We start from the raw sequence: 27,964 nt of genomic DNA, 5'->3' as shown, positions 1-27,964 counted from the left end.
AGACTTCTAAAAACTGAAATATTGCTGGGTGTGGTGGGGGCATGCCTGTAATCTCAGTGACTCAAGAGGCTGAGGCAGGGGAATCAAAGTTGAGGCCAGTTTCAGCAACTTTGTAAGACCCTTACTCAAAAAAATAAAAAGGACTGGGGATATAGCTCAGTGGTAAAGCACCTCTGGGTTCAATCTCCAGTACCAAATAAATAAATAAAATAATTAACAAATAAAAACTTGACTATCCATTATGTTCAAGGTTCTGGAATAGTTCCTGTAGAAGCTATATGGAACTATTCAGAAACAATTTATTGAGGGAAGCTACAAAAACTCATACTAAATATTGTGTGATACAGAAGGGAATATTTAAGAAACCAAGTAGATCAGCCATTACAAAGTGGCTACTCACAGGCTAAATCCAATTTAGCTCTGGGATTAGTTTTAGGCTGGCAAATTAACACTTTAAACTGCATCCTAAATAGGCTGAGCCTGTTGGTGGGCACCTGCAGTAAGAAGTTCCAGGTACTTAGGCAGCGGAGGCTGAGGATCATTTGTGCCTAAGTGTTTGAGGATATCCTGGACAACACAGAGATACCCCAATTCAAATAAAACAAAATTTTTGTTTTCAATATTTAAAAATCAAGCTATTTATTTCAACACCCCCATTTCCAGCATCTTGGAATGATCCAGCAATTACTCAGCTGGGGCTGGAAGAAGGCTCTGGAGGCAACCATTCCCAGCACACTGCCTACATCATGCATTTATGGTACTGCTTTGTCCTTTGTAGGAAACCTATCTAAACCCTAGGTAGGTCACAGAGCCCGGGGATCCTCAAACTGGCAAACCCCCCGCCCACTAGCGGCTCACCTGTTTTTGCGTGCTTGTAGCTGCGAAGCTGTATCGGAAACAGAATTGGGATCACAATGAGGTGAATGAGGACAGGAGTTTTAGGGATGAGATTCCATTTTTAAAAAGAAGAAATAATAATAAAATATTGCTTATCTTGTCACTGCTTTTGTGGCGTCCCCATTAGTTGGGCACAGAGCGTGCTGAACAGTATGTACTTTATTCAAACCGCAGAGTGGCAAGCACCACTTGTATTTATTTTATGTTTTAGCAAAGGCAAGACCAGGTTAGATCTGCGTATGGGTAGCACCTTAAATTCCCACGTCCCTAACTTTTAACACTGAACTCTCTAATATCAACACCATGAGTATCAAATGTCTAACATTCCAACGTCCTATACCAGCTCCCTCGCTTGCCCCTTAGAACACCAACATTCCCTCTTCCTCCTAGCCAGACCCCCAGAAACCCCCCAACACCTGCTGTCCCGGGGCGCATCCTCCACCTTCTCTCAACACGTCCGCTTCCGGCCGACTTTCAGGCCCGAGAGTCGATAACGAGCCCATCGCTCTGCTCCCACGGGGCGGAGCTTTCTCATCGACGCTACCGGCATTCGTCTCGTGCTGCCTCGCCCCGGCGGCCGTCCAGCGGGAGGCGGAGCGAGCCCAAAATGGCGGCTCTCAGGCTGGCGCGCTCCGTGCTGCTGGGGCTTTGAGGTGGTCGCCGGGGGTCGGGGGGACGATTTCCCCGCCGCGGGGGCCCCAGAGAATGAATCGGGGGCTCTGCTAAGGTCAGGCGGCGGGGCTGGAGAGAAGTGGCAGCAAGGGCTGCGGTGGCGTCCACGCAGCGGGATGTGCGAGAGTTACTCCAGGTCGTTGTTGAGGGTCTCGGTGGCGCAGATCTGCCAGGCGCTGGGCTGGGATTCGGTGCAGCTCAGCGCCTGCCACCTCCTCACGGACGTGCTGCAGCGATATCTGCAGCAGCTGGGCCGGGGCTGCCATCGGTACTCTGAACTCTGTGAGTACCGGGCTGGGTGCGGGAGGGCTGCCCCGGCAAGTCACGAGTGACACCTCAGCCTCCCCGTCCCTCTCTCGGCGTCCCCGGGGTTCGCGTTCTGCACCCGGCCCCGAGATGTGCCACCTTCTCGGCCTCCGATGCCCCTGGGCTTCCCCTGCCCCTGCAAACTCAAGTCATCGCTTGGGTGTCTCTTCCTCATCCGCTAACTTCCCGCCACCAGCCGGGGAGCCGGTCTCCGCTCCCAGCTCCACACCCCTTACCTTGCTTGGCTCTGAAGTGTGCCTCGCTCTTTCTCATTGTCTCCTGTTTGCTGTGAGTAGAACCATCCCCAGAATGCCATACACCACCTCTTACCTTGGTCCTTTTCCTCCTTTGCCCGCAAACTACTACAACTAGTTGTCACAGGCGCTCCGTCTACCGGCCGTTTCTTACAAGACTGGCCATTCTTGAGCTCCTAACTACAGACTCGTTGACAGCTCTTCTACGTTAGGGACACTGCCTCTTCTTTCTGTATCTGTCCCTTTCACAGACAACATCTCCACTTATTACTTCCCAAGACCGACTTTGTCGTTTTCTCTAGTAAGATTAACTTTTATAGCTCAGTTATCCATTGGCTTCCTCCTTTCTGTTTCTGTCAGTGATTATCAAAGTGTGGTAGAGGGATCATAGGTTATTTGAGAGCTTCTCAAGGTAATCTGGAATACAATATTTATGTCTTTTAAGTGAATGTCTGGAAGTATCTGGAGCTGGTGTCATTAATTTGGAATCATTTTGTTGATGTGTGAAGCATGCATATGAATACATCTGTTGGAGGAGCACTCATTTACATATCAGGTTATGATTATTAACGTGGCAAATTGGAGAACTAGATGAAGTGTTTCAGTGAATATTTTGTTACCATTAAACAATTAAGACCTGTAGATATGCTGTACTTCTGAGGCCCCAAGTTTGATTCTTATTTCCATGGTGCTGTCTATAACACAAATCTGATACTATCATTCTTCTTATAAATACTAAAGTTGCACTCCACTGATTACAGGTTAAAAATCTAAACTCTTAATATCACATAGTACTTTTTTGAGAGCCAACATTTCTCTTATCTTCTGCCACACCACCATACTAATCTGCAACCATGCTGAGCTACCTGCCTTTTCTGAAACATTTTAAGCTATCCACTCTTTTATGCATGTTGTTTTGCTAGAGCGTCCTTCCCACCCTTGTCCATCAGTAATACTACTGAGATTTTAAGGTTCACTTATCACTTGTTCTAGGAAACTTATGTTATCTGCTCTCATAATTCTGTGCATATTTCTGTTGAGTTTATTTAAACTCTTGTCTTGTAAATGTCTGAATATATCTCCCCTTTTCCAGAAACAAATTGATTGTATTTGTATTCTGTAACCTAGTATAGTGCCAATATATAATAGGCACCCAGAAAATATTTGTGGAATAAATTAACGAATGAACGCTCCATTATCATAATAGCTATTGTGGATTTCACCTTTTGAATTAGTAAAATTTTTATTTTTTTGAATGCTTGATTTCACCAGTACTTCTAAACTGGGATCTGCAAACATTCATTGTTGTCTTGTAAGTATAATACCAGTATAGTGCCAATATATAATAGGCACCCAGAAAATATTTGTGGAATAAATTAACGAATGAACGCTCCATTATCATAATAGCTATTGTGGATTTCACCTTTTGAATTTGTAAAATTTTTATTTTTTTGAATGCTTGATTTCACCAGTACTTCTAAACTGGGATCTGCAAACATTCATTGTTGTCTTGTAAGTATAATACCAGTAGATACTCTACTGACCTTCGCTTCTTTCCTTTCAGGACCCCCTCCATGATCCTTGAGTATACTGTTACCATTGGGGCAGGTCCAGATTGTGTTTTTGCTACCAAGTTTGCTATATAAGGACAGATGTTATACTTTTAGGTACTCAAATATTCTCTGAATACATAGTTACCTTTCGTGATTTATATACAGAACTAGAATATGCACTGGCATTTCATGTTATTAGGTGTTCTAAAGTCATTGAGGATCATTGTAACACTGTAATATGAACCTTATTCCTAATTATTCATTTTTTTTCCTAGTCTTTTTTCTTCATTTTAGTGAGAATATGATTATCAGGCTCATTATTCCCCATTGTGGTTTGGTGACTTTAAAAATGCTTATTCAGATATATGTACTAGACAGACATTTTTAGGTTCTTTTTTCATTATTATTCTTATTTAAAATAGAATTTGTAACCTTAAGTTACCACTGGGCAATCTTGTATTCTACCTTACTTTAAATCCTTTTTCTTTTTGACAAACATTGATTGACTACTACTATGAACTAAGCCTTGTACTTTGTGTTGGAAACAGATTATAAGACATAATCTCTAACATGTCAACTGAAACAAACTGATAGTACATCTTCCTTAAAAAAAAAAAGTTCTCAAGTTAAAGCAAGAAGTGGAAGTTATGAATTCAACAAATAATTTTTAAATTTTCCTAAGGTGACAGTTTCTCCAAGTATTCAGGAGCAGATTTTTTTATGTATTATGTTATGTGTGAAATATGTGTACAGGCACCGAAAGCAGGTGCTAAATTTTAAAAAATGACTTCAACACTAGTACTCTTAATTATTGCATAGTATAGACAGTAAATGCAAAAGGAGTAGGAGAAAGTAGAGGTATTTGTGGGCTATGGATTCACAGAAAAGATGAGATTTGAGTTGAGCTATGTGTGGTTATATAAAGGTACAGAAAATTCTGGGTTGGAGAATAGCATAAAATAAGATGTACAAGTGAGATTAATAACAGCACTCACTAAGGTGACCAGCTTGACATATGCAGCTAGTCATTTGGAGAATGTTCAGGGAAAATAGCCAAAAGAGTGAAGTTGGGTTAGAGAGGGACTTAAAAGCTTTATAAGAGAAGTAAAACATGGTAGAAAATGTTGCATACTTTAAATTGGGTGGGGGTGGGGGGTACTGCGTTAAAAGTGATATTTTAACAGAATCATTCTGGAGATGCAGTGCAGAAGATATTCAGGTGGGCAGAATTTGAAGATATAGCAGTGCTTCCCTTATCTGTATTTTTACTTTTTGTGATTTTAGGTACTCAGGGTCTGAAAATATTAAGTGGAATATTCTAGAAATAACAATTTGTAAGTTTTAAATAACTTATCAGACTATCTAGTTATAATTGTTTTAATTAGTTATTGTTTTAACCTCTTTTAGTGCCTAATACACAAATTAAACTTTATCATACGTATGTATGTATAGGAAAAAGTAGTATATATGGTATACAGTATTATATGAGGCTTTAGCATCTACCAGGAATCTGGAATGTATACCCATGGATAAAAATCTGACATCTATGGCAAGAAGAAGGGAGAGGGAAACACCAGAAGTTCTTGAGCTGAAGCTACACAGCATGTGGAGGAAATTATGATTCTATTTTTTTGAATGAGAGTAATAATGACTTTAATAAGGAAGTGAAGTGCATGTCTACATTCAGTAAGAATAATGATATTTATATTTTACTTTTTACACATGACAAAAGTAACCCATATTGTAGAAAAATTCGGACTGCAGGTGTTTGAATTTAGGAATAACTCTTCTGCTGGGCACAATGGCTCACCCCTGTAATCGCAGTGGCCCGGGAGGCTGAGATGGGAAGGTTTTGAGTTCAAAGCCAGCCTCAGCAATGGCGAGGTGCTAAGCAACTCAGTGAAATCTGTCTCCAAGTAAAATACAAAATAGGACTGAGGATGTGGTTCGGTGGATGAATTCCCCTGAATTCAATCCCTAGTACCAAAAAAAAAAAAAGAAATAAGTCTTCTACTTCAACCATGCTATTCCTCTTGCTGCAGCTTCTACCTTTTTGAATTGTTAACCCTCGACTGGATGTCTTTTCAGACTTTCCTGTGTCCTGTGAGCACTTGTTTGTCTACTTCTTGTCAAATTTTGATTCTTCTTTTCCACTTTACAATGTGATTTAATCTTGGATATATTGAGTTTGAGATATTCATAAAAGATCTCAGGTAAAAAATATTCTTTGGGGTCTTTGGAAATTGAGAACTGGAATTTTCCTAGAAGTTTTAAAAGAATTAGGAACCTTCAGTTCTGCTAAGGTAGGAAAAAAGTTCTGCTATTGGCATAGGAAAAAACTGCTTTTGTAAAGAAACTATTATCTAACTTTTATCTTTTTGTTCCTATCCATTTTATGTAATGTCTTTGATTTATACTTGAAAATTTATATATAAATTACCTTTATGATCTAAGTCCTTTCTTATAAATATTCTTGGACTTAAAAAATTGAACTGGGCACAGCGGTGCATACCTATAATCCCAGCAACTCAGGAGGGTGAGGCAGGAGGATCATAAATTCAAGGCCAGCTTCAGCAGCTTAGCAAGACCCTGTCTCAAAATAAATAATAATAATAATAATAATAATAAGGGTTGGGGATGTAGCTCAGTAGTATAGCACCTCTGGATTAAATCCCTAGTACCTTTCCCCCAATAAAATAAAAATTTTCAGTGATTTAATTCAACACATATTTATTGACTACCTATCATGTACCAGCCATTGTTTTAGGTTCCAGAGATGCCTCAGTGAATAATAGAGAAAATGTTATAGGTATTTGCTTAGTCAACATAGCATATTAGCTATTTCATGATAAAAATAATAATAGCAATATTTATTGTACATTGACTTTGTGTCAGCCACTGTTCTAGACGCTTTCAACCATCTGTAAATTACTTTTCTTTTTTTCTTGTGGTATTAAGAATCCAACTTGGGTCTTGCACATGCCAGGCAAGCACTCTACCATTGAGCTACATCTCTGGCCTTGTAAATTACTTTTTCTTTTTTTTTTTTTTTTTAATATTGGGAATTGAATCCAGAGGTACTTTATCACTGAGTACATCCCCAGTCCTTTTTATTTTGAGACAGGGTCTTGCTAAGTTGCTGAGTCTCTTGCTAAATTACTGAGGTTGGGAACTTGCCATCTTTCTGCTCAGTCTCCTGAGTTTCTGGGATTTTAGGTATATACCACTACACTCAGTTTGTAAATTACTTTTTATGTTTTTGTCCGCTATTTGTGTAATTTTCGGTAATACTTTGGTTGTTAAATTACATTTAAAATTCACTTTTTAAGAATCAGATTTTTTATTATTTAAATAATGTATTGTTCTGCTTAAAAATCTATTAATTTTTTACAGTAATTAGGTTTTAAATACTTAATATATTTGACTCTGAGCTATATATGTACTTAATACATTTTTATTAATATTTTTAGAAATGTTTATGTAGTTTAAAAAAACTAATTTGATTTGCTTTTTACTTTGTTTCAGATGGTCGAACAGATCCTATTTTGGATGATGTTGGTGAAGCTTTCCAACTCATGGGAGTTAGTCTACATGAACTAGAAGACTATATTCATAATATTGAACCTGTTACTTTCCCACATCAAATCCCTTCATTTCCTGTTAGCAAGAACAATGTACTTCAGTTTCCTCAACCTGGAAGTAAAGATGCAGAGGAAAGAAAAGAATACATTCCTGATTACATGCCACCCATTGTGTCTTCTCAAGAAGGTTTGTGGTTGTTTGTTCCTTATATATTAGTGACTATATTAATGAATTTTTAATCTTTTTAACTTTATATGCTATGCTACATATAAATTCTAAAAATGCAATCAAAATATTTTAGCATTATTTATAAATTATTCTAACCCTTAAACTAAGAAACATGGCGCTTGGCATCCCAAGTTTTCTCTTTCCTTCCCCCTGGCCCCTAGCGCTTTTATTTAGAGCATTGGTATAATCAAGGTTATGTCTAATTAGGCATCTTTTGCCTTTGTAAATATTAAGTAGGGGAGAAAAAAATTGACCACAGAGGGACTTTCAATAGACGTTTTAAATTGAGAATGGAATGTTAAGTAAATTAGAGAACCTTTAAAACAAAAAGAAAAATTTCCTACCCCCTTATTATTTTTTCCATATTTTCATTGGTATATTATAATTATACATAATGGCAATATTTATTGTTACGTATTTGTAGATACACACAATGTAACAATATAATTTGGCCAGTATCATTCCCCAGTGTTTCCTCTTTCTCTCCCCCTTGTCCCCTGGCCATTTGTACTATTCACTCTACTGATCTGCCTTCAATTTTCATGAGACCCATACCTTCAACTTTCTTTTTCTTTTTCCTTCTAAGCTTCCGCATATGGAAGAAAACATATAATCTTGATTTTGAATTTGGCTTATTTGACTTAATATAATGTTTCACGTTCCTTTCATTTTTCTGAAAATGACATAACTTCATTCTTCTTTACAGCTGAATAAAACATCATTGTGTATATATACCATATTTTCTTTACCTATGAATCCACTGCTGGACCCCTAGGCTGGTACCATAGTTTGACTGTTGTGAATTGAGCTTCTACAAACAGGGGCATGCATGTATCACTATAATGTGTCAATTAATTCTTTAGGATAAATATCAAGGAGTGGTGTAGCTGGATCATATGGTTATTCCATTCCTAGTCTTTTGAGGAACCTCCATACTGATTTCCATAGTAGTTGTACCAATTTATTATCCTATTAGCAGTGTAAAAGTGTTGCTTTTTCTCCGAATCCTCTTTAGTATTTGTTATTGTTTGCATTCTTCATAGTTGCCATTCTGACTGGAGTGAGATGAAGTCAGTGTAGTTTTTATTTGCATTTTCCTAATTTCTAAGAGTAAACATTTTTTCCTATATTTGTTGGCCATTTGTATTTTTTATTTTGAGAAGTGTCCATTTAGTTCATTTGCCCATTTATTAATTGGGTTATTTTTTCTTCAGTGTTAATTTTTTTAGTTCTTTATGTATCCTGGATATTAATTCTCTGTCAGAAGAATAGCTAGCAAATATTTTCTCCCATTCTGAAGGTTTTCTCTTCACATTCTTTATTGATTCTTTTGCTGTGCAGAAGCTTTTTAACTTGATAGCATTCCATTTATTAATTCTTGATTATTCCTTAGCTCTAGGAGTCCTATTGAGAAAGCCCTTGCCTGCACTTGTATGTTGGAGTGTTGACCCTGTTTTCTTCTAGGAGTTGCATAGTTTCTGGTCTTATTCCTAGGTCTTTGATCCATTGTGAGTTGACTTTTGTGCAGGGTGAGAGATAGGATCTAGTCTCATTCTTCTACATATAGATAACCAGTTTTCCCATCAGTATTTGTCAAAAGGATTATCTTTTTTTCATCTTTGTCAAGGATCAGATGATTGTATCTGTGTTTGTCTCTGTGTCTTCTGTTCTGTATTATTGGTCTATGTATGTGTTTTTTTTTTTCTTTTTTTTTTTTTTTTTTAAAGAGAGAGTGAGAGAGGAGAGACAGAGAGAGAGAAATTTTAATATTTATTTTTTAGTTCTCGGCGGACACAACATCTTTGTTGGTATGTGGTGCTGAGGATCAAACCCGGGCCGCACGCATGCCAGGCGAGCGCGCTACCGCTGAGCCACATCTCCAGCCCTATGTATGTGTTTTTATGCCAACATTATGCAGTTTTTCTTACTATAGCTCTGTAGTGTAATTTGAAATCAGGTATTGTGATGCTTCCAGCATTGTTTTTTTGGCTTAAAATTATTTTGACTCTTCTGGGTCTTTTGTTTTTCCAAATGAATTTTAGGACTTTTTTTTTTTTTTTTTTTTTTTGTAGTTTTGTGAAGAAAGTCTTTGGTGTTTTATTAGTAATGTAAGTTCAATGCCATTATTGTTTACTAGGAACAACTAATGAGTTGTGAATATTCACTGATACTATACAGACTAATCTCTTTTTTTGATGGGTATAAATGTTTATTGTTTTGTCAGATAGAATTGCTGAATATAAAATATTGTGTGACACTGTATAATCATCATCGCTGCATTAATGGATGTTCACAAGTATTAAGTGCATCCTAATCTTGCATGAAAGACAGTTTAGTAATAAATGATGTTTAAATAATACCAGCACATTAAAAAAAAAAAAAGAACAGCTCCAGATAATGATACACCCACTTTTTTTGAAAAAAAAAAAATTGGCATAGAATCTCAACAATTTTCCTAAAATATGGTAATAGGTAATCAGTCTTAGTGGTCAATCCCATTGCATAGTTCAGTTCTTCCTGCATGATTTTTCATCATGTTGATCATTAAGTTCACTTAGCTTCTAAAAGAGTTACCTAAGAAATTTGTCGTCTCCAACTTTTTTTTTATGTGTACATATATCTTTTTGTAAAAAAAAAAAAAAATGAAAAAGTTGCAATTTCTTTCCATTTTAAAAATTCTAGAATCACATGTATACTTCACTAATGTAAATGATAATAGAAATAAATCTTACTTATGACTTTTTTATTGTGATAAAATACAAAACTGACCATTTTAACAATTTTCAGTTGTATCATTCTGTGACTTTAAGTACATTCACACATTCTTGTTGCAATCATTACCTCCATCTATCTTCAATACTTTTTATCTACTCAGACTGTCCTCCTTCAACATAAATCCCCATTCCCAACTTTTCTCAGGCCCTGGAAACTGTCGTTTATTTTCTGTCTCTATAAATCAATCAATCTCTCTCTCTCTCTTTCTCTCTCTCTCTCTCTCTCTCTCTCTTATAGTATTGGGGATGAAACTATGGGGTACTCTCCATTGAGCTACATTCCCAGCTCATTCTATTTATTTTATTATTATTTTTTGGTATCAGGAATTGAACTTGGGGCATTAGTGGTTACTGAGCCACATCCCTATCCCTTTTTGTTTTTTATTTTGACACAGGGTTTCTCTAAGTTGCTTAGGGCTTCACTGAATTGCTGAGGCTGGCCTTGAACTTGTGATCTCTCCTGCCTCAGCTTCCCAAATCCCTGGGATTTCAGGCATGTACCACCACACCTGGTCTTCTTATGTTTTATTTTGTATTTTGAGACAGGGTCTTGTTAAATTACCTGTGCTGGCCTGGAATTTGCAATCCTCCTGCTTCAACCTTCTGAGTTTCTGGGCTTATAGGCGTGTACCATCATGCCCTGAAGTATTTTTCTTTTTGTGCCTGGTTTATTTCACTTAGCAGCATGTCTTTAGGGCTCATTGTGTTGTAGCATGTATCAGAATGATCTACCTTTTTAAGGCAGAATCATACTATGATATAAATGTATTCCACATTTATTTATATAGTCATCTGTTGATGGACATTGGTTGATTCTACGTTTTGGCTTTTGTGGAATAATGCTGCTATGAGTGTTGATGTACAAATATCTGTTCACATTCCTGCTTCCAATTCTTTTGAGTTGTTAGATCACATAGTAATTCTACATCTAATTTTTTTTTGTTTGTTTTGGTCCTGGGAATTAAACCCAGTACCTTGTGCATACTAAGCACATGATCTACCATTGAACTGCACCCTTAGCCCCATATCTAATTTTCAGGGAACCACTATAGAGTTCTCCACAGCAGCTGCACCATTTTACCTTTCTACCAGAAATGCCCAAAGGTTGCAGTTTCTTGCAATTCATTTTTTATAATTTCTTGTTCCACTTAACTAGCAGTTTGAAGTGTTACCTAAATTTGTTTCACTGATTTGATTTAAATTTGCTTAAAATTGTTTTACAGTCTATGTATCCATGTTGCCTCATCTGAGAAACTGAGAAAATATTGGACCTAAATTATAGAGCTTTATTGTGGATTGTTGGATCTTAGGCTCAGTGGACTGGACTGAATAGTACTAGTGCTGTAATTCAGTCTACTGAAAGTGAACCTTACCCATGCTTGTTAATAGCCATGGGAGATACAGAAAGAGCTCATTATACCTTTTGGAATATTACTGTAGTTTTCTAGTTTAAGCTCTTGGGAAATAGATGCTTCTCAATACCTTCGATTTCTCCACTTTAGGTTTTTGACTGAAGCCAGGAATTAGTACCCCTCAATAAATGTTTTTGAACTGAGTTAGACACTGTGGTTCCTGCTTACAGAAATTCCTTGCTTCTCCTCCTATTCAGTCCTATTGGAAATCTAAGATACTCCTAAGTCATCCCTCAACTACCTTTAGTAACTGCTTAAAATTCTGCTTCCTCTCTGAATTTATTTGTATTTATAGCCTCTGTTACTGTTATCTTTGAGAAAATCTTACTGTTTAAATTCTCCTATGTAAAGTTGTTCCCTTAAAACCCCCCACTACTTAATGTTTTGATCTTAGAAACCTTTTGTTACAACTTCTAAAATTGAAATTTATTTACTTTAAAAATGTGAGGAGGGCTGGGAATGTAGCTCAGTGGTAGAGCACTTGCCACATGTGCGTAAGACCCTGGGTTCAATCCCCAGCACTGCGATAACAACAATAACAACAGCAACAAAATAAAATTAAAATGTAATGAATGCATTTAAAAACCAGTATTATCAAAGGAGGATTTCTTGAGCAGAGGTATGGTAGTAGGTGGATTGAAAATAACTAATTTTTTCTCTTTTAGAAGGCCATGTATGTCAAGTGGTCTTCGAATTTCCTTCTTTGTTGCTGCTGTTAAATGTGATTTATTAAGCATTCTGTATCTCTTAATAAAAGGAGTGCTAAGTTATCAGTCTATTGATACATCCTGTTGTACTTTGAGATTTAATCTTGTATGGCTCTGAATATTTTTGCTGGAAGGCCACTTATTAGTACCCAATATTTGTAATTTCGCTAAAAAGAGATGAAATCGAATGCTAAGAAGAAACTTGAAGCATAATAGAAGAAATTTAAGAAAAGATACTTATAAGTAATTGTTACGTCAGTGATTTTTAGAATGGTATGAGATCATGGATTTTGTATCAGTGAATTAGGGCAGAGGTTGTGGTTCAGTGGTAGAGCTCTTGCCTAGCACATGCAAGGCACTAGGTTTAATCCTCAGCACTATATAAAAATAAATAAATAAATTGTGTGTGTGTGTGTGTGTGTGTGTGTCTGTCTAGTTTAACAACTAAGACTTCTGTGTGTCATCAAATGACATGATTCAGAACTTTGCCTTCTTCAAGTTAAAAATTTTATTCCACATTCTCTGTGCCTTTTGGAGCCTTCTAAATCTATTTTGTGGTTTGCTTATCTTACTATCTACTATTTAATAGTTACATTGTTAATATTTGGGGTTCTGGGTGCTTTTTTTTTTCTGGCTTCTTAAAAAAACCTGCACTCGTGGGTGGGAGGATAGCCAATAGTAAAGCACTTGCCTAAGAAGCACAAGGCTCTGGGTTCAGTCCCCATTGTGCATGTATGCACAAGTATGTGTGTGCACGCGCACACATACACACACACACACACACACACACACAAAGAATTGGATTTAGATGGACAACATTGGATTAATTCTTGTTGTTTTTTGGCACTGAGGATTGAACCCCAGAGTGTCATGCATGATAAGCACATATTCTGCCACTGAGGTATAACCCCAGCTCCTAGATTAATCTTAGTCTTTGTTTCATGATACATTCATCATTGGTCCATGCATAACCTGCACTTGTTTACTAACAGAGTTAAGTAAGTATTTTTAATACTGTATTAAACCCTATCAAACTGACCATCCAAAACCAAAGAAAACTCTTAGATAATAATTTACTCATAATCACTTGGCTCTTCTTGTTTTACTTTCATAGCATGCAAGTATTACACAATAAAATTCTCATAAGGTTAGGGTTATCACATTTAAATGCTGCCGAGGTAATGTAACTATTATGTTGGATAGTGAGTGAATGTGAGAAACAGTTTAAGATTTTAGATATAGACTTGTGGGCTGAAATTATTATACTACAGTAAATTTAGGGGTTTCTTTTTTGTATTATTTGAAGCAAAAGAAGAATCTTATCTAGATTTTATGTTGTCAGACACAGTGGTGCATACCTGCAATCCCACCAGTTTGGGAGGCTGAGGTAAGAGGATTGCAAGTTTAAGGTCAGCCTGGGCAACTTTGTGAGACCCTGTCTCAAAATACAAAATAAAAAAATAAAAAGGACTGGGTTAATAGTTCTATGGTAGAGCAACTCTGGATTTCAAAAAATAATAAAGTTTTTATGCAATATACATTGTAATTACTTTAAAGGAGGAATAATATAAGCTTGATAACACTGTTTTCTTTCCTTCCTTTCTCTCTGTCTCTTTCTTTTCTCTTTCTCTTTTATTTTCTCTCCCTTTCCTCCTCACTTCTCTTTTCATTTTCTATTTGTAAAATGGGGTCTTATGTTGCCCAGACAGGTCTCAAACTCCTGGCTCAAATGATCCTCCCTCCTCAACCTCCTGAGTCCTGGGGCTACAGATGAGTGCCACCCTACTCAGTCTGATTTTGTTATTTCAGCTAACACTTATGGATGATCTAAGGAGCAAAAATATTGCTGATTCATAAGATATACATGTGGTTTAGAAGGATACAATAAGTAGAAGGCAGTACAATAAGATGCTTATCAAAACCTTTTTCCTATTCTTGGGGAAAAGATATAAAATGCAACCTTGTGGTTACCATTTTTTAATATAGCCACACAAATCAATTTAATAAATCATTTACAATCTGAGTTTTTTTTTGTGGGTACAGCATGTTAGAAAGTTCCTAGTATTCTGATCAGTGGTGCAAAGGGTGATATGTACAGAGGTGAACAACTTTGACAATGACATGGTTCACCAAGTTCTTTATTTTCCTTTTATTTCCTTACGGGTCACAGGCAGGGCCAAATTTGCTCATAAAATATTATTAGTAGAGTGCTGTCATGGGACTACCCTCTTATCAATCATTCAAGTTGATTCATGTAAAAAAAAAGTGTGCTCAGCCCTGTGAATGCAGTGGTGAGTATGCAGGAACAGAGGCCTGGAGGGGCAGCGCGCTGTGGCAGAAAGACCTGGACCTCACAGAGTCTTTCACACGTGACTCAACTTGTTGTTGAGTTTCTGGTTTTCCCAAGTAACTCTATTTTTCTGACTTTATATTTATCATCTATATTATGGTAGGCGCTGGGGGAGAGATATTTTGTGAGACATTTATTTAAATACACAAAACACTTAATGGTGAATGTTAATGCTTTTCCCATTTTTCCATCCTTACTCTTAAGTAAATTAGCCTCTGAGTTGAAATATAATATATTTTTCTCAAGGCACTCTACAATAAATATAAATGTAAAACAGTGTTGACGTCACATACTTATGAGTCAGGGGACCACTAAACAACTGGGCTGGTGTAGCTGTTCAAGGAGCTGTTTGATTATCAGCAATGTGAAGAGAATAGAGTAGGAGATGATTAGAAGAAGTTCTTGCCTACTGTATCCTATTATATGTTCAGAAATGAGACCTTTCACAAATATTTTATACATGTATTTGTTGCTTGCACTGTTAAGAGTTCTCATGGCTGGTACCCAATGTGAAGAACCAGCTTTCCATACATCTTTTCAGATTCATACCAGTACCACCTTTTTGTTTATTTATTTATTTTTTTGCTTCCTATTATATTGTGCTGAAGAATGTCTGAAAATAGCATACTATGTCAAAGCCATTGTTTGATTCTCAAAGTATGATTGGTAGGCCCTGGTCATTGAGGGTCTCTCTGGTGGTCTGTTGATTGCTTTATAATACTTGCTTGAGAAAGAAAACACAGAAATAGAAATCATGTTTTACTTATTGCAGGAAACTTAACAACCTTAACTTAAACTTGGTAAAAATACAATAATGTTTAAGGCTTTTATTTAAAAAAATGAAAATAAAAGGATTTTTACAACAGTTTTTAGATCACAGAAAGAGTGAGACAATAATATGTTTCTTTATATTCTGTACTCAGAGTATAATATTATTAATATCTTACATGAGTATGATGTATTTGTTATAATTAATGAACCAATATTGATATATTATTTTTAATAAAAGTCCATATATTATTCACCTATCCTTAGTTTTTACATAACGTCCTTTTTAGGTTCCTGGATCCCATTCAAAATATAGTTTTTCAGACTTTCTGGTTTTTGTTAACCTTGACAGTTTTGAAGATTATGGGTCACATATACTATAAGATGCCCCTCTATTAGAGTTTTTTTTTTTGGTGTTTTTGTCATGATTAGACTGGAAGTATGAGCCTCATGTCAAGGACATAATATTCCCTGTCAATCAGTGTGATTTGTCTCTGTTGAAGTTGACCTTGTTCACTTGGCCAAAGTAGTATTCTCCTCATTGAAGTGACTCTTTCCGCTCTTTCCATACTGTGCTCTTTGGAAGAAGTCACAATGTATTTATTACCCACTCTTAAGGAATGGGGATACTCTCCCACTTTGAATGTGAAATATTACATAAATTATTTGGAAATCTTTTGCATGGGTATTTGTCTCATTTCTGCCAGAAGTTTCTGTTTTTATTATGAAGCCCTTTAAAAAGTAAACATTTACAGATTTGAGAAAAATAAACACATACAAGCTTCTTGAAAAAAATATATTCCCCAAGTATATTAAGCTTAAAATGAATGGTTTTTTCTCTTTCCTCATGTTCTCATTTTCTCATTTCCAAGATTAATCCTTTTTAATAGGTGTGAATCCTTCTAGATCTTTTCATGTGAAACTTTCAAACTCTTTAGACTCAAAACTCTGTTCACTTCATTGCCTATTATTTTATTGGATTGCTGCTGTAATCCAACTTTTGCTCCTCTCCTTTTCTTTTCCAAGTATTTTGTTGTAGCAACAGACCATCCTTTTCTCAACAGTGCTCACTGAGATCACAAATTACTATCTAATTAATTGGCTGATCTAATGAATATTTAATACCTTTTAAACTGTATCCCAGTTTAAGAAACAGAACTTTACCATTTATCTCAGAAGTCCCTCCATGTGTTCAGCCCCATTCATAGCCCTCCTCCACCCCTCCAAAAATAACCACTCTCTTGGCTTAATAGGAATTATTTCTTTCTCTGAGAGTTTTATCAGTCAAATGTGTATTCCCTAGACTCATTAAGTTATGTTCTTCACCTTCCCTCCATTTTTGTTTCATATTTTTTAAAGTCTTTTTTAATTTGCAAGTTTCTCCCCACCCCCAGCCCCTGTTTCTTTCTTTGTCTTATGATTTATTTGTTGAAAAACCTGGGCCATTTGACACACTAGAATTTTCCACAGTTGTTTTTCATTGATTGCGTATTCAGTGCAGTTCAATGTATATGTCTCAAAATCGGCAGTGAAATCTGAGACTTGATCAGACTCTGGTTTGATACTTTTGGCATGATACAGGTAGTGTTGTGTTCATCCAGAAGTTAATAATGTGTGGTTTTCACTTTTTTTGATATTAGCAGTATTGATGCTCAGTAATGTGATCATTAGGGGATCATTCATTAGGGGTTATGAAATAGTGATATCTATCATTTTGTTTTTACTTTATTCTTCATTTGGAGTACTTTCATAAGAAAATCCTTAACCTGTCCACTGTTTAGTAACTTAGTGGTCTAGTTCTTATAGGAAAAGCAAAATAAGTACCTGTTTTCTTCATGTTGTATACCTAGTTTTCAACAAACTGGTCCCTTGTCATCCTTAGAGAGTGACTAGTTTTTTAAACAAAATCATCATGAAATCTTTTTGATCTCTAGCCTTAGCCTCCTGCTTAGCTGGGTGTATAGATGTATGCCACCACACCCAGATCATTTTATTTTCTAATTTTAGTTATTAGTTTTGTGGTGCTGGGATTGAACCCAGGGCCTGCTAAGGATGTGTTCCACTATTAAGCTGTACCCCTGGCCCAATTTTTATTTTTAAAATTGTAACTTGACAAATTATAGTTGTATATATTTATGAAGTATAAAGTGATGTTATGGTTTATGAATACAGTATGGAATGATTGAATCAAGTTAAGAAGATATCCATTTTTGTGGTAAGAATATTTAAAATTTATTAGTATATGTATAGTAATAATATATGCAATATATATAACAATATAATATGATAATGTGTAAACATTCTCAGTGCTTTTGAAATGTATAAACATTATTATTCACTGTATTAACATTGTGCACTATATCCCAAAGAAAAGAAAACTTTCCCCCTAATTAAGGCTTTATGCCCTGAAGCCTCTTCTTGTTCCCTCTTTCCTTCTCCAACCAGCTTTTGGTGACATTCTACACTGTGTTTCTTTGAGTTTGTTTTAGATTTTACTTAGAATAGTGTTTCCAATTCTATTCATGTTGTTGCAGGTGACAGGATTTCTTTTTAAGGCTGAATAATATTTCACTGTGTGAAAATGCTGCCTTTACTTTGCCTGTTGGTCTGTGGATAGACAACTTATTTAGGTTGAGTTCATAACTTGGTTGTTGTGCATATGCTTCAGTGAACAAGGGAGAGCAGACAATTCTTTGACTTAGTGATTTCAAATCTTTTGAGTAAATACCTAAAGTGGAATTGCTAGATTCTATGATAGTTCTAGTTTTAATTTTCTGAGAAAATACCATAACAGTTTTCTATTATGGCTATGCTAATTTACATTTCTATCAACAGTGTAAAAGCTGCTTTTTCTCTACATCCTTGCTTTTGTTTTTGTTTTTGTTTGGTATCATGGATGGTTGAACCCAGGGATGCTTAACCACTGAGTCACTCTAGCCCTTGTTTGTTTTTGAGACAGAGTCTCACTAAATTGCTCAAGGTCTTGCTAAGTTGCTTAGGCTAGCTTTGAACTTGGGATCTTTCTACCTCAGCCTCCCAAGCTGCTGGGAATATAGGCATACATCACTCTGCCTGACCTACTTATCTTTTTTTTTTTTTTTTAATAACAGCCCTTCTAACAGGTGTGAGGTGATAGCTTACCCTAGTGATTAGTGATGCTGAGATTTTTTCCATATATCTGTTGGCCATTTGTTTGTCTTCCTTTGAGAAATATCCATTTAGGTCATATAGATATTTCCAGTTCAAATTCAGGACTACAGAATTTTTACTTTTCAAATTATGTAAGTAATACTTTTGTCTATACCAAGAATTCTGGTTCTCAGGGATAAAGAAGATCATGACATTAGAATATTCTGTAATTGCTCATTCGCTTTATCCCATATTACATGTACAATATTGAAAATATCACTTATGATTACTAAAACAAGTGGATTTTTTTGTTTTGCTTATGCTCTCCTATTACCCCAATTTTCTAAAATTATTCTATAAATACATTGTTAGATATAGCTGCTTCTTGAGTTCTATCTCCTTATTTCTGAGTTTTTTCTAATTGTGATTTGTATTCTCTTATGTCTTTTAGATCATTTTAAAGTAGAACATATTAGCACATTTTCTATTGCTGTAATAAAATGCCTGAGGCTAAGTACTTTATAAAGTAAGAGGTTTATTTAGTTCATGGTTTTGAAGGCTACAAGTCCAAGATTGAGTTCCATTGATTTGTCCTCTGATGAGGGCCTTATGGTAGATGACATCATAGTGGGAGTACCTACGAAAGGGAGAGAACACATGGCCAGACAGGAATCCAGAAAGTGGGGATGGGTCTACTTTATTTGTTTTATAACAACCATCCAGTGTCCCATAAGAAGTACATTAATTTCTTCCCAGAGCAGTGCCTCAAATGACCTCCCCTCCCACTAGTCCCTGTGGCCTAACATTCACAACACTGGGGACCAAGTTTTCAATACATGAGCCCTTGGGGGACAAACCACATCTAAACCATGGCACAATATTACAGTGTTCATTTGTTTTTGGAGAATGAGTTTCTATTTTTTAGTTTCATTGTCTGCAGGGATATTATTTTGGTATTTAATCTGCTTTTCCTTATGAAAATTGTTGTGTGGAAAAAAAAAAAGAAATTGCTCTGTGACTTTAGAATTCCTTGATTTGCAGTGGAGCCATGTCCCGATAACCTCCTTGTAAGTTGAAAATGCATTTAGCACAGCTCATTTGCCAAATATCCTAGCTTAGCACACACTACACTGTAAAGCATTGGTTGTGTCCCCTTGTGATCTAGTGGCAGACCACAAGCTATGCCTTGCTGTCCCTGTGCAGCACTCAAGGGATTATCATACCACTTCTCAAAATGGAACAGTTCAAAATTCGAAGTACAATTTCTACTGAATTTGTATCACTTTCTCACCATAATAAGTCAAAAAATTATAAGCTGAACCATCATTGAGCTGGGGACTCTGTTTAATTTTTCTTGAAGTTTAGAAGGAAGTTCAAGTAGTCTTTCTAATTTTGCAGTGCTCCCTCTTCTGTTGTTTTTTGTGTAATGTTCAAAAGTGTGGTAGCTCACTTGGTGACTTTTTTTTTTTTTTTTTTAAAGAGAGAGAGAGAGAGAGAGAGAATTTATTTATTTAGTTTTCGGCGGACACAACATCTTTGTTTGTATGTGGTGCTGAGGATTGAACCCGGGCCGCACGCATGCCAGGCGAGCTCGCTACCGCTTGAGCCACATCCCCAGTGACATTTTTAACCTCTTGTTTTCCTCTACTACTTTTACATGGATCTTTTCCCTTTATCTCATTTCAGCTTTCCTAATGTCTACAAGCCTCTTGAGAAAAGATCAGACTATTGTTTATATATTATTTTAAATTATAATTTGGGCTATTTAAGGGAAAGTAGAGTAGGCAGTCAAATTCTAAGTATCAGAGGTTTCTAATATAGTATGCTATAAAGAGTGATGAAATCAATGTTTTTTGTGTTTTTTTTTTTTTTTTTTTTTTAGTATGGGGGTGGAGATGATTCCCTTAATAAATTCTAGTGGTAATGACAAGGATGGACTTCAGGGAGGAGATGCCACTGAAAGACTTGATAGAGTTTGTTACAGCTCTTATCCAGGGAAGAGCTCATAGAAAGGAGCGTATGGGGGAAGTATTTAATGGACAGGATTTGGTGATGGAAGAGTTGTAGAGGTGATACCAAGAGGAGCCAAGGTTCAAGCTGGGGAGACTGTGTAGGTAACCAAAATCTAAACATCCAGATCTTAAGCAGATTGGTCAGATCTGGAGTCAGAATTTACAGTGGAACTCATATCCCTCAGGGAGTGCTCTAGCAGCATTTTATTTATTTTTTAAAAATAGGAATCAGGGCTGGGGTTGGAGCTCTAGAGCACTTGCCTAGCATGTGTGAGGCACTGGGTTCAATCCTCAGCACTACATAAAAATAAGTAAATAAATAAAAACAGGAATCAGGTAGAATTCAAGACTACCTAATGAGACTAGAACCTGAGACCCAGAGTGCACTTGGTTGCTTGTGAAGGGCAGCAGGTGCACTTGGTTTACAGCAGGTGGGCAATGGTCTGGGTAGTGAGTAAGCGCCTCCCTGTACCAGGCACCGAGCCTCACGCTTGAGACAGAGGCTCACTAGCTCGTCTTTAGACTCTTTGAACATAAATTGCTAAAAACCTAAAATAAGTTTTATTACAAAAGATTAAACAATCCTTAGTTTTTTGGATTAGGGCTTTAAGTTAAATCACTAACAACATCTGTACAGTGATGCATAATATCTACCGTTGTCATATGTTTGACTACTAAAGATGTATAACTTGACATTTCATTGATGTGTGACAGTTTAAAGTCTTTTAAAAATTTTTAGTTGTAGATGGACACAATAATTTTATTTATCTATTTTTTTAATGTGGTGCTGAGGATCAAAGTCAGTGCTTCAGGCATGTGAGGCAAGCACCCTACCACTGAGCCACAACCCCAGCCTTAAAGTCATTTTTTTAACTCTACCCCAAATATGGTATGTCTGTTATTTCCTATATCAAGTGCCATTTTCCTCATTTGTAAAATGGGAATTATTACCTCCCTAGAATTGTTGTTATAATTGAATGAGATATAAATGTAGCCTATTATTATAGGTGTTAGATATGATCTTCTGAGGACAGCCTTACATTTACAATTTGTTCCTGAAAGTCTCAGTACTAAGTTTAATGGTTGACATACCATATGTCTTGGAAAAACAGTACAATAAATATCCCAGACCTGTACTATTGTCTACTCTGATTCATTCTGGGCTGGACATCCTGTGTGCTGTGTAAAGTGCTGTGGCACATAGTAGGACTTGGCTGTGCCTGTTGATGGGATTTTCCCACATTCTGTTTAAGGGGGTTTTCCTCTGTTTCCCACAGAAACTATTTCCCACAATATAATTCAGTCTTGGAAAAGGGATTAGCTGTGAAAAAAATAAAATGAAGATATATGTGGATCTTTACGAATTATCTTTTCAGTTCTATATTTGCCTTCATTGTTTCTTAATGCTGTACTTGAATTTTATTGGTATGCTTTAGTAAGATTTTTTTGAAGTCTTACACATATTTAAGATTTTTAATTTTAAATAATACTTAAATGTAGTTATTTATTTGCATCTCATTTTACCACAGGAAAAAAGTAAAGCTTCCTCTCTTCCCCTGTCCTGCTGCCTTTCTCACCTCCTCTTTTCCCTCTGCCATCTCTTTTTTACTGTGAACACAGTGATAAAGTTATGTTTCAGTGTTAATTAATTGATGATATTTTGTGCTTATTACAGTGCCATGTGCATAATTAACGCACATGAATTGATAATTTTTCTTATAGTCAGATTTAGTTTCAATTTACAATTTATTTCTTTTAAATGTTATGTACTCAGAATGTAACATTTAAATGCACTCTTCTGTTGTTAGCAATATTTTATTATCATGTACTTTATTCTTGGTAGAAACTTAAAATTCTGTAGTATGAATAAGAAAATCAATTTCTTTTTTACTTGAAAAGAGATTATAATTCAGTAGGTGGCACTCTTTCCTTTGTTAAGTGTTAGTGAATATCCAATTAAATGCCAAAGAATCTTTTCAATTTTTTTGAGAAAAAACATACAACTTAAAAATCAATCATGGCTAGTTTTAGAAAGGGTAATGACAATTTTGTCTATAATTGGCTTTTGTGGAACTTCCTTAGGATGATTACATATGAACATGCTTAATATTTATTTGCCTTAAGGAGACTTTTATATGTAGAACAGAATTCCTTTCAGCAAAGGCCTAATATCATCCTTTCTGAAATTCTAGATGTTCTTTTCAAAATTTGAAATTATTATCCATTATTATCTACTTTGCTTCCATGTTTTGATTTTCAACATCAGAAGATACTTTAGAAATTAACACAGTTCCCTTATTCTAACACAGCAGCTTTCCTTATTTTTAGTGTATCCATCTCTTTTTCTGGTATGAATAGAATATTTGGCTAGTCGAACCAATTAATCCGATTTGTAGTTTTGTTCTTTGTATTCACATTATGTTCTTTATCAAAAACATATTTGTTATGGTGTTTCCCAGTTCCTGTGTATTTTATTTCCTATTTTTTTAAAAAAGAATATACCATAATTTACTAAGCTATTCTCGTATTGTTAGCATTTTTTATTATTTTAAAGTAGTATAGCATCATCAGATATCCTTGTGCCTGTTTTTCTTTTATTTTATTTCCTTACGATAAATTCCCAGGAGTTTTTAGGTCAGAGGTATAAACACATTTATGTTTTTTGACACATATTACACATTGCTTTCCAAAAGAATTGTATCAGTTTACAATGCCATAATGAATGTGTGATTATACTGGTATCCTAGAAATCCCACTGGAATTAATTTCAAAGTATAATTTTTTTACTAGTTTAGATTAAACATTTGGAGGGTTGTTTTTATTTTAAAGTTTGTACTTGAAATGTGGGAACTACAAAAATATTCCCAGTGGAATATAACCTCTGATACTATTTTGATGTAGTCCTCTAAGTCTTTGTGTTTGTATGTGTATATTTCATGTGTGTGCTTAGTACCTATTGTAGCATAGAATAATTACAGTATATAATTTTATGTACTGTTTCATTTGATTAACTCACTCCAGCCATTAACTCATTTCTTTTTGCTAGACAGAATTAAGTTTAGGGGTAAACAGGAAATGTATCAAATGAACGGAAATGATTTGGTTTGGGTAGTTCTCTCAATTATGATAGGGTGTGCAGAAGCAAGAATACATTCGGGAGATTGGCATTATGAAGTTATGCAAACTTGTTAGATATCTGTCAGAATGCTAAGTGAATATCTATGAATGTATACTTATAGGAGTAAGCTGTTAATTTTTTTTTTTTTTTTTTGAGACGAGGTCTATATTGTTCAAGCTGGTCTTGAACTCGGGGCTCAAACAGTTGACCTACCTCAACCTCCCTAGTAGCTGGGGTTACAGGTGTGCACCACTGCACCTGGCTAGACATTTAGATATAAAGACTGAGAGATCTCATCTGAGGTGAAGAATTTATTCCATGTTGCTGTATAATTTTTATAACTATCATTTCAAATGACTTTATGGTAGGCTATCCCTAAGTATTAAATATTTAGATCTCCTCTAATTTTTAATTTATTCAAGTACCAATACAGTAAGTATTTTTATTCACATAGCATTCTCAATATTGTGAATTCTTATGATTTATTGAAAAAGTTTGAATACTAAGTTTAAAAGTATGATGTTTTCAAAAGTAATTTTTGGTAAATTCCTTTTAAAGTATTTTATTATGTTACCATTAGTAATATAGAATACCTATTTTATTCCATCTTTGCTCTTGAAATAATGTGTCTAATTTAATAGATGTTCTATTCCCATTTTTTACTTTTAGTTCTTTTGGCACTAACATTTAACATAATTTGAGAAAAAGTGTTTTTAACCCTTGATGCACTATTAGGATCCATTGACTCTAATTTTTTTTTTTTTTGACTATTTGAAAAGATGAACATTTCATCATTTTTATTCTTCCTTGGAAGCTATCAAAAAAGAGAAGTTTACTATTTACAATACTGAATAAAACTCATTTTGTCTTGTCATTACCATATGTCCACTAGGCTATGATATTAGGTATTAACCTAATATATAATTGGATTTGGGAGAATGTATTTTCTTGCATCTTAAAATATTTTGCTATTTTCCCATCATAGAATTGTTTTATTGTTTAATGATTAGTCCCAGTTATGCTTAAAAAACTCAAATGGTAAGAAGTTGAAGAAATGGTTAAATTTTCCAGAGAAAGATGATCCAATAGTGATATAAATTATTATCCTTCATTTTTATTATTTTGGGGCTCAGAATATTTTAAAAAGGATCAGAATATCATCTTTTTAGTCTACTTTTAGTTTTCACTTGAATACAATTGAAAGTTTTAGTATTTTAAATTTTAGTTTTATGTTAAATGTTAGTTCTTTTGACACTATTGGAAAAGAGAAAAATTGATATGCTCAGTGTTGTTTAAAAAGTCAAAATAAATGTAAAGATTCTAATATTTAATGATGACAGAGAAGAAATTGATCATATAAGTGAAACTCTACACTGTGGATCTTCAGATGACAACAACCTGAATGATTTTTTTATTTTAATTTAGACTTGATATATTCTAAAAGCAAAGAAGACATATCAGTCTCATGTAGTCAGTCATTTACTAGGAAAGTCTTCATCATGTAGTAATAAGTTTGTGATAAGAACCTAAATCATTTCTCTTTTGGAAGGAAATATGATAGTATTTTAAAATACTAAGATTTAAAGGATTTGGTATATTTAAGTTCATATTTAAATTTCTAATAAAATTGTCTTCACTCATACTTCTATAAATTATGCATAAAACGACTTTAAAATATAAAGATTTCAGTGTTATTTGTTAAATGTTAATGGCAATTCTTCCTGATATACTGAGTGTTAAGGTAAAAAAAAAATATTTGTCAGATCTAATGGCATTATTACATTTTAACACCTTCCTTGAGTGTACAACCCTAATTGTGGCTGACAGATACAATTGGGAATAGTTAGAAAGAAATAGTAGTTGTGGACCAATCAGCAGCGGAATGAATAACTCAGGAAGTCCCAGTGCCATGGTAAAGAAGAAAAACCCATTTTTCATTTCCTTTCATGTACACTGTGTTCAGATTAACTTTAAAGGAGAGTGAGAGGTAGGTCAGAAGATTTTGTCTACAATTGAGTATTACCTGTGTGTGGAGCCCATCTCAGCAGGCATCCAGTCATCAGCTAACAGCCCTTTCCAGTTCCCTTGACAGCTGCCAGATATCCTGTTGCAAATTAAATATGAAACAGGGATGGACTTAGTTTTGCATTTAAAGGATTTCATAAGGTTCAACTTCAAATGAAGTAGTTAGTGCATTAGTTTTTATTAAAGCTGACTTTTTTGGGAAGGAGAGGATAGCTAGAACTGTTTGTGTACTATTAAGAAAAGTGCTTTGGAAAAATGAAGTGAGTGGCATAAAATTGTTCCTTTACATATCTATATGATGCATATCATAACTCTATTTGTAAATACTGCAGGTTTGTGAAGCCTTCAAGAGTGGTATTTAACCTGTTGTGTCAGTGCAGCCTGCTAGTAAACATTTGTTTAGAGTTTGACAAACGTTGTTTTATGGCGAGATTGTTTTGACATTTTCCTTTTTCAACTTTGTCTTTCTAAGTTTTGGTAACAAAAGAAAATAAAATGTGGTGAATTTAGATCATACTTTGAGGGATCAGAGGCAAAATTCTGGATTTGATGAAACTTAGTATCTAAAGCAGCCCCTTAGTACCTACAACAGCCTAGGTACCACATCCTGATCTAAGGGCTTTGCACATATTAGCTGATTTAATCTTCATAATAACCACAGAAAGTAACTGCTGTTGTTATGTTTATTTTATAGATTAGCAAAATAAGATGAGGGGGGTTTGATTCATTGATTAATTGTTGAGATGGGGTCTCACTGCATAGCCCAGGCTGGTCTCAAACACTTGGCTGAGACTCTAGGCACAAACCACCTTGCTCCACTGGATGATAACTTTTAAGGTTAAATTTTAGTAACTCAGGAAAAGTGAAATTCCATTAACAAGGCAATATCCTGAAGATTCAGAGATCCAGAAAAGAAATTTGGGCTACATTATGCCACTTGTTTAATCCTATAGATAGGCCTTGGATGTTTTAAAAGATCAGGGTTATTTCATAGAATGTCTATAGACCATGTTTTAAAAAAACATATACACATAACTATATTTTAAATATATACAACAGTTGTGGTTCATAAAATACAGTTTCATTCAGTATTGCTTAGTCATGACTTTTTGCTGTTGCTATGTATTTTGCAAATTAGTATATACCAAAATTTAACAATTATTGGGGGGTTATGAAAATTTCTTGTATAAAAATGGAAGAGACCATGTTATTTATTAAAAATGGTCAAAATCCATTGAGTGGCAAACTATAGACTTTTTTTCAAATGTGGATCTCCAATTTCTGATATATTCTCTCTCTCTCTCTGGGCCATAGTAAATTGCTCAGCCAACATCTGTGAAAGTTAGCTGTAGTTTCTATTTTCAGTGATGTACCTATAAATTAAATCTTTACTACATTTTAATTAAGAAATAAATTGGATGGTTACTACTCTTTTTCATTGATCTCTCATAATTGAGAAAATGCTGCATTCAGTTTATTCTGGGATTGATGAGATAATTCATGCTGTCAATTTGGGAAAATCTTATGTAGTAGGCAAAATCCATACCATATATAAAGTTAAACACTAATACTATGTAAAATATCAGCCTTGCAATACATATCCTAGTATTGAAAACAAATTTATCTCTAGGGTTTTAGATTTATTTTCTAATTTCCCCAGACTTCTAAGTTAGTTTTAGAGTCCTCTCTGTTGTTATGGTAGTTTGCACATATTTTTTTATGGTATTCTATGATTAGGGTATGTTTAGAATACGTCCCATAAAGGTTCATGTGTTGGAAGTTGGTTCCACTGTGGTGATGTGGGAGAGTTGGTGAGACTTTCGGAGATGAGGCCTAGTGGGAGGTCCTTAGGTCATTGGGGTCACTGCCCTCAAAAGGGATCAAGGTACCTCTCATGGGACTCCTGAGCTCTTGTGAGAGTGAGTTGTTATGAGTGAGCCTGGCCACTGAATCTCTCTCTGGCTTCCTGTTTCAAGATGTAATCTCTTCCTCCCACACATGCTCCCACCCTTGTGATACCAGATGCCATTAAGGATCTCACTAGAGGCTGAACCAATGCCCCTACTTCCACTCTCCACCAAATCTTGGACTTTGAACCTCTAGTATTGTGAGCTAAATAAACTGCTTTTCTTTATAAAATTAGCCTCTGTCAGGTTATTTCATTATAATAGCAAAAT

The 27,964-nt window shown here is 35.2% G+C and overlaps 1 protein-coding gene across 1 annotated transcript in view; it reads left to right on the top strand.

Annotated features, from left to right (window-relative positions):
- The first annotated feature begins 1,500 nt into the window (after window positions 1-1,500).
- Window positions 1,501-27,964, top strand: part of Taf3 (TATA-box binding protein associated factor 3) — a 168,550-nt gene continuing 142,086 nt past the window's right edge. Inside the window, exons 1-2 of the mRNA XM_026391815.2 lie at window positions 1,501-1,851; window positions 7,208-7,450. Of these exons, the coding sequence (XP_026247600.2) occupies window positions 1,686-1,851; window positions 7,208-7,450 (409 nt within the window). The 5' untranslated portion in view covers window positions 1,501-1,685. The remainder of the gene's footprint in view (window positions 1,852-7,207; window positions 7,451-27,964) is intronic.

This window comes from Urocitellus parryii, chromosome 9 (genome assembly GCF_045843805.1).
Source record: "Urocitellus parryii isolate mUroPar1 chromosome 9, mUroPar1.hap1, whole genome shotgun sequence".
NCBI classification, from domain to species: Eukaryota; Metazoa; Chordata; class Mammalia; order Rodentia; family Sciuridae; genus Urocitellus; species Urocitellus parryii.
The sequence above is the reverse complement of the archived record's forward strand: the minus strand, read 5'-3'. Positions and strand labels throughout refer to the sequence as shown.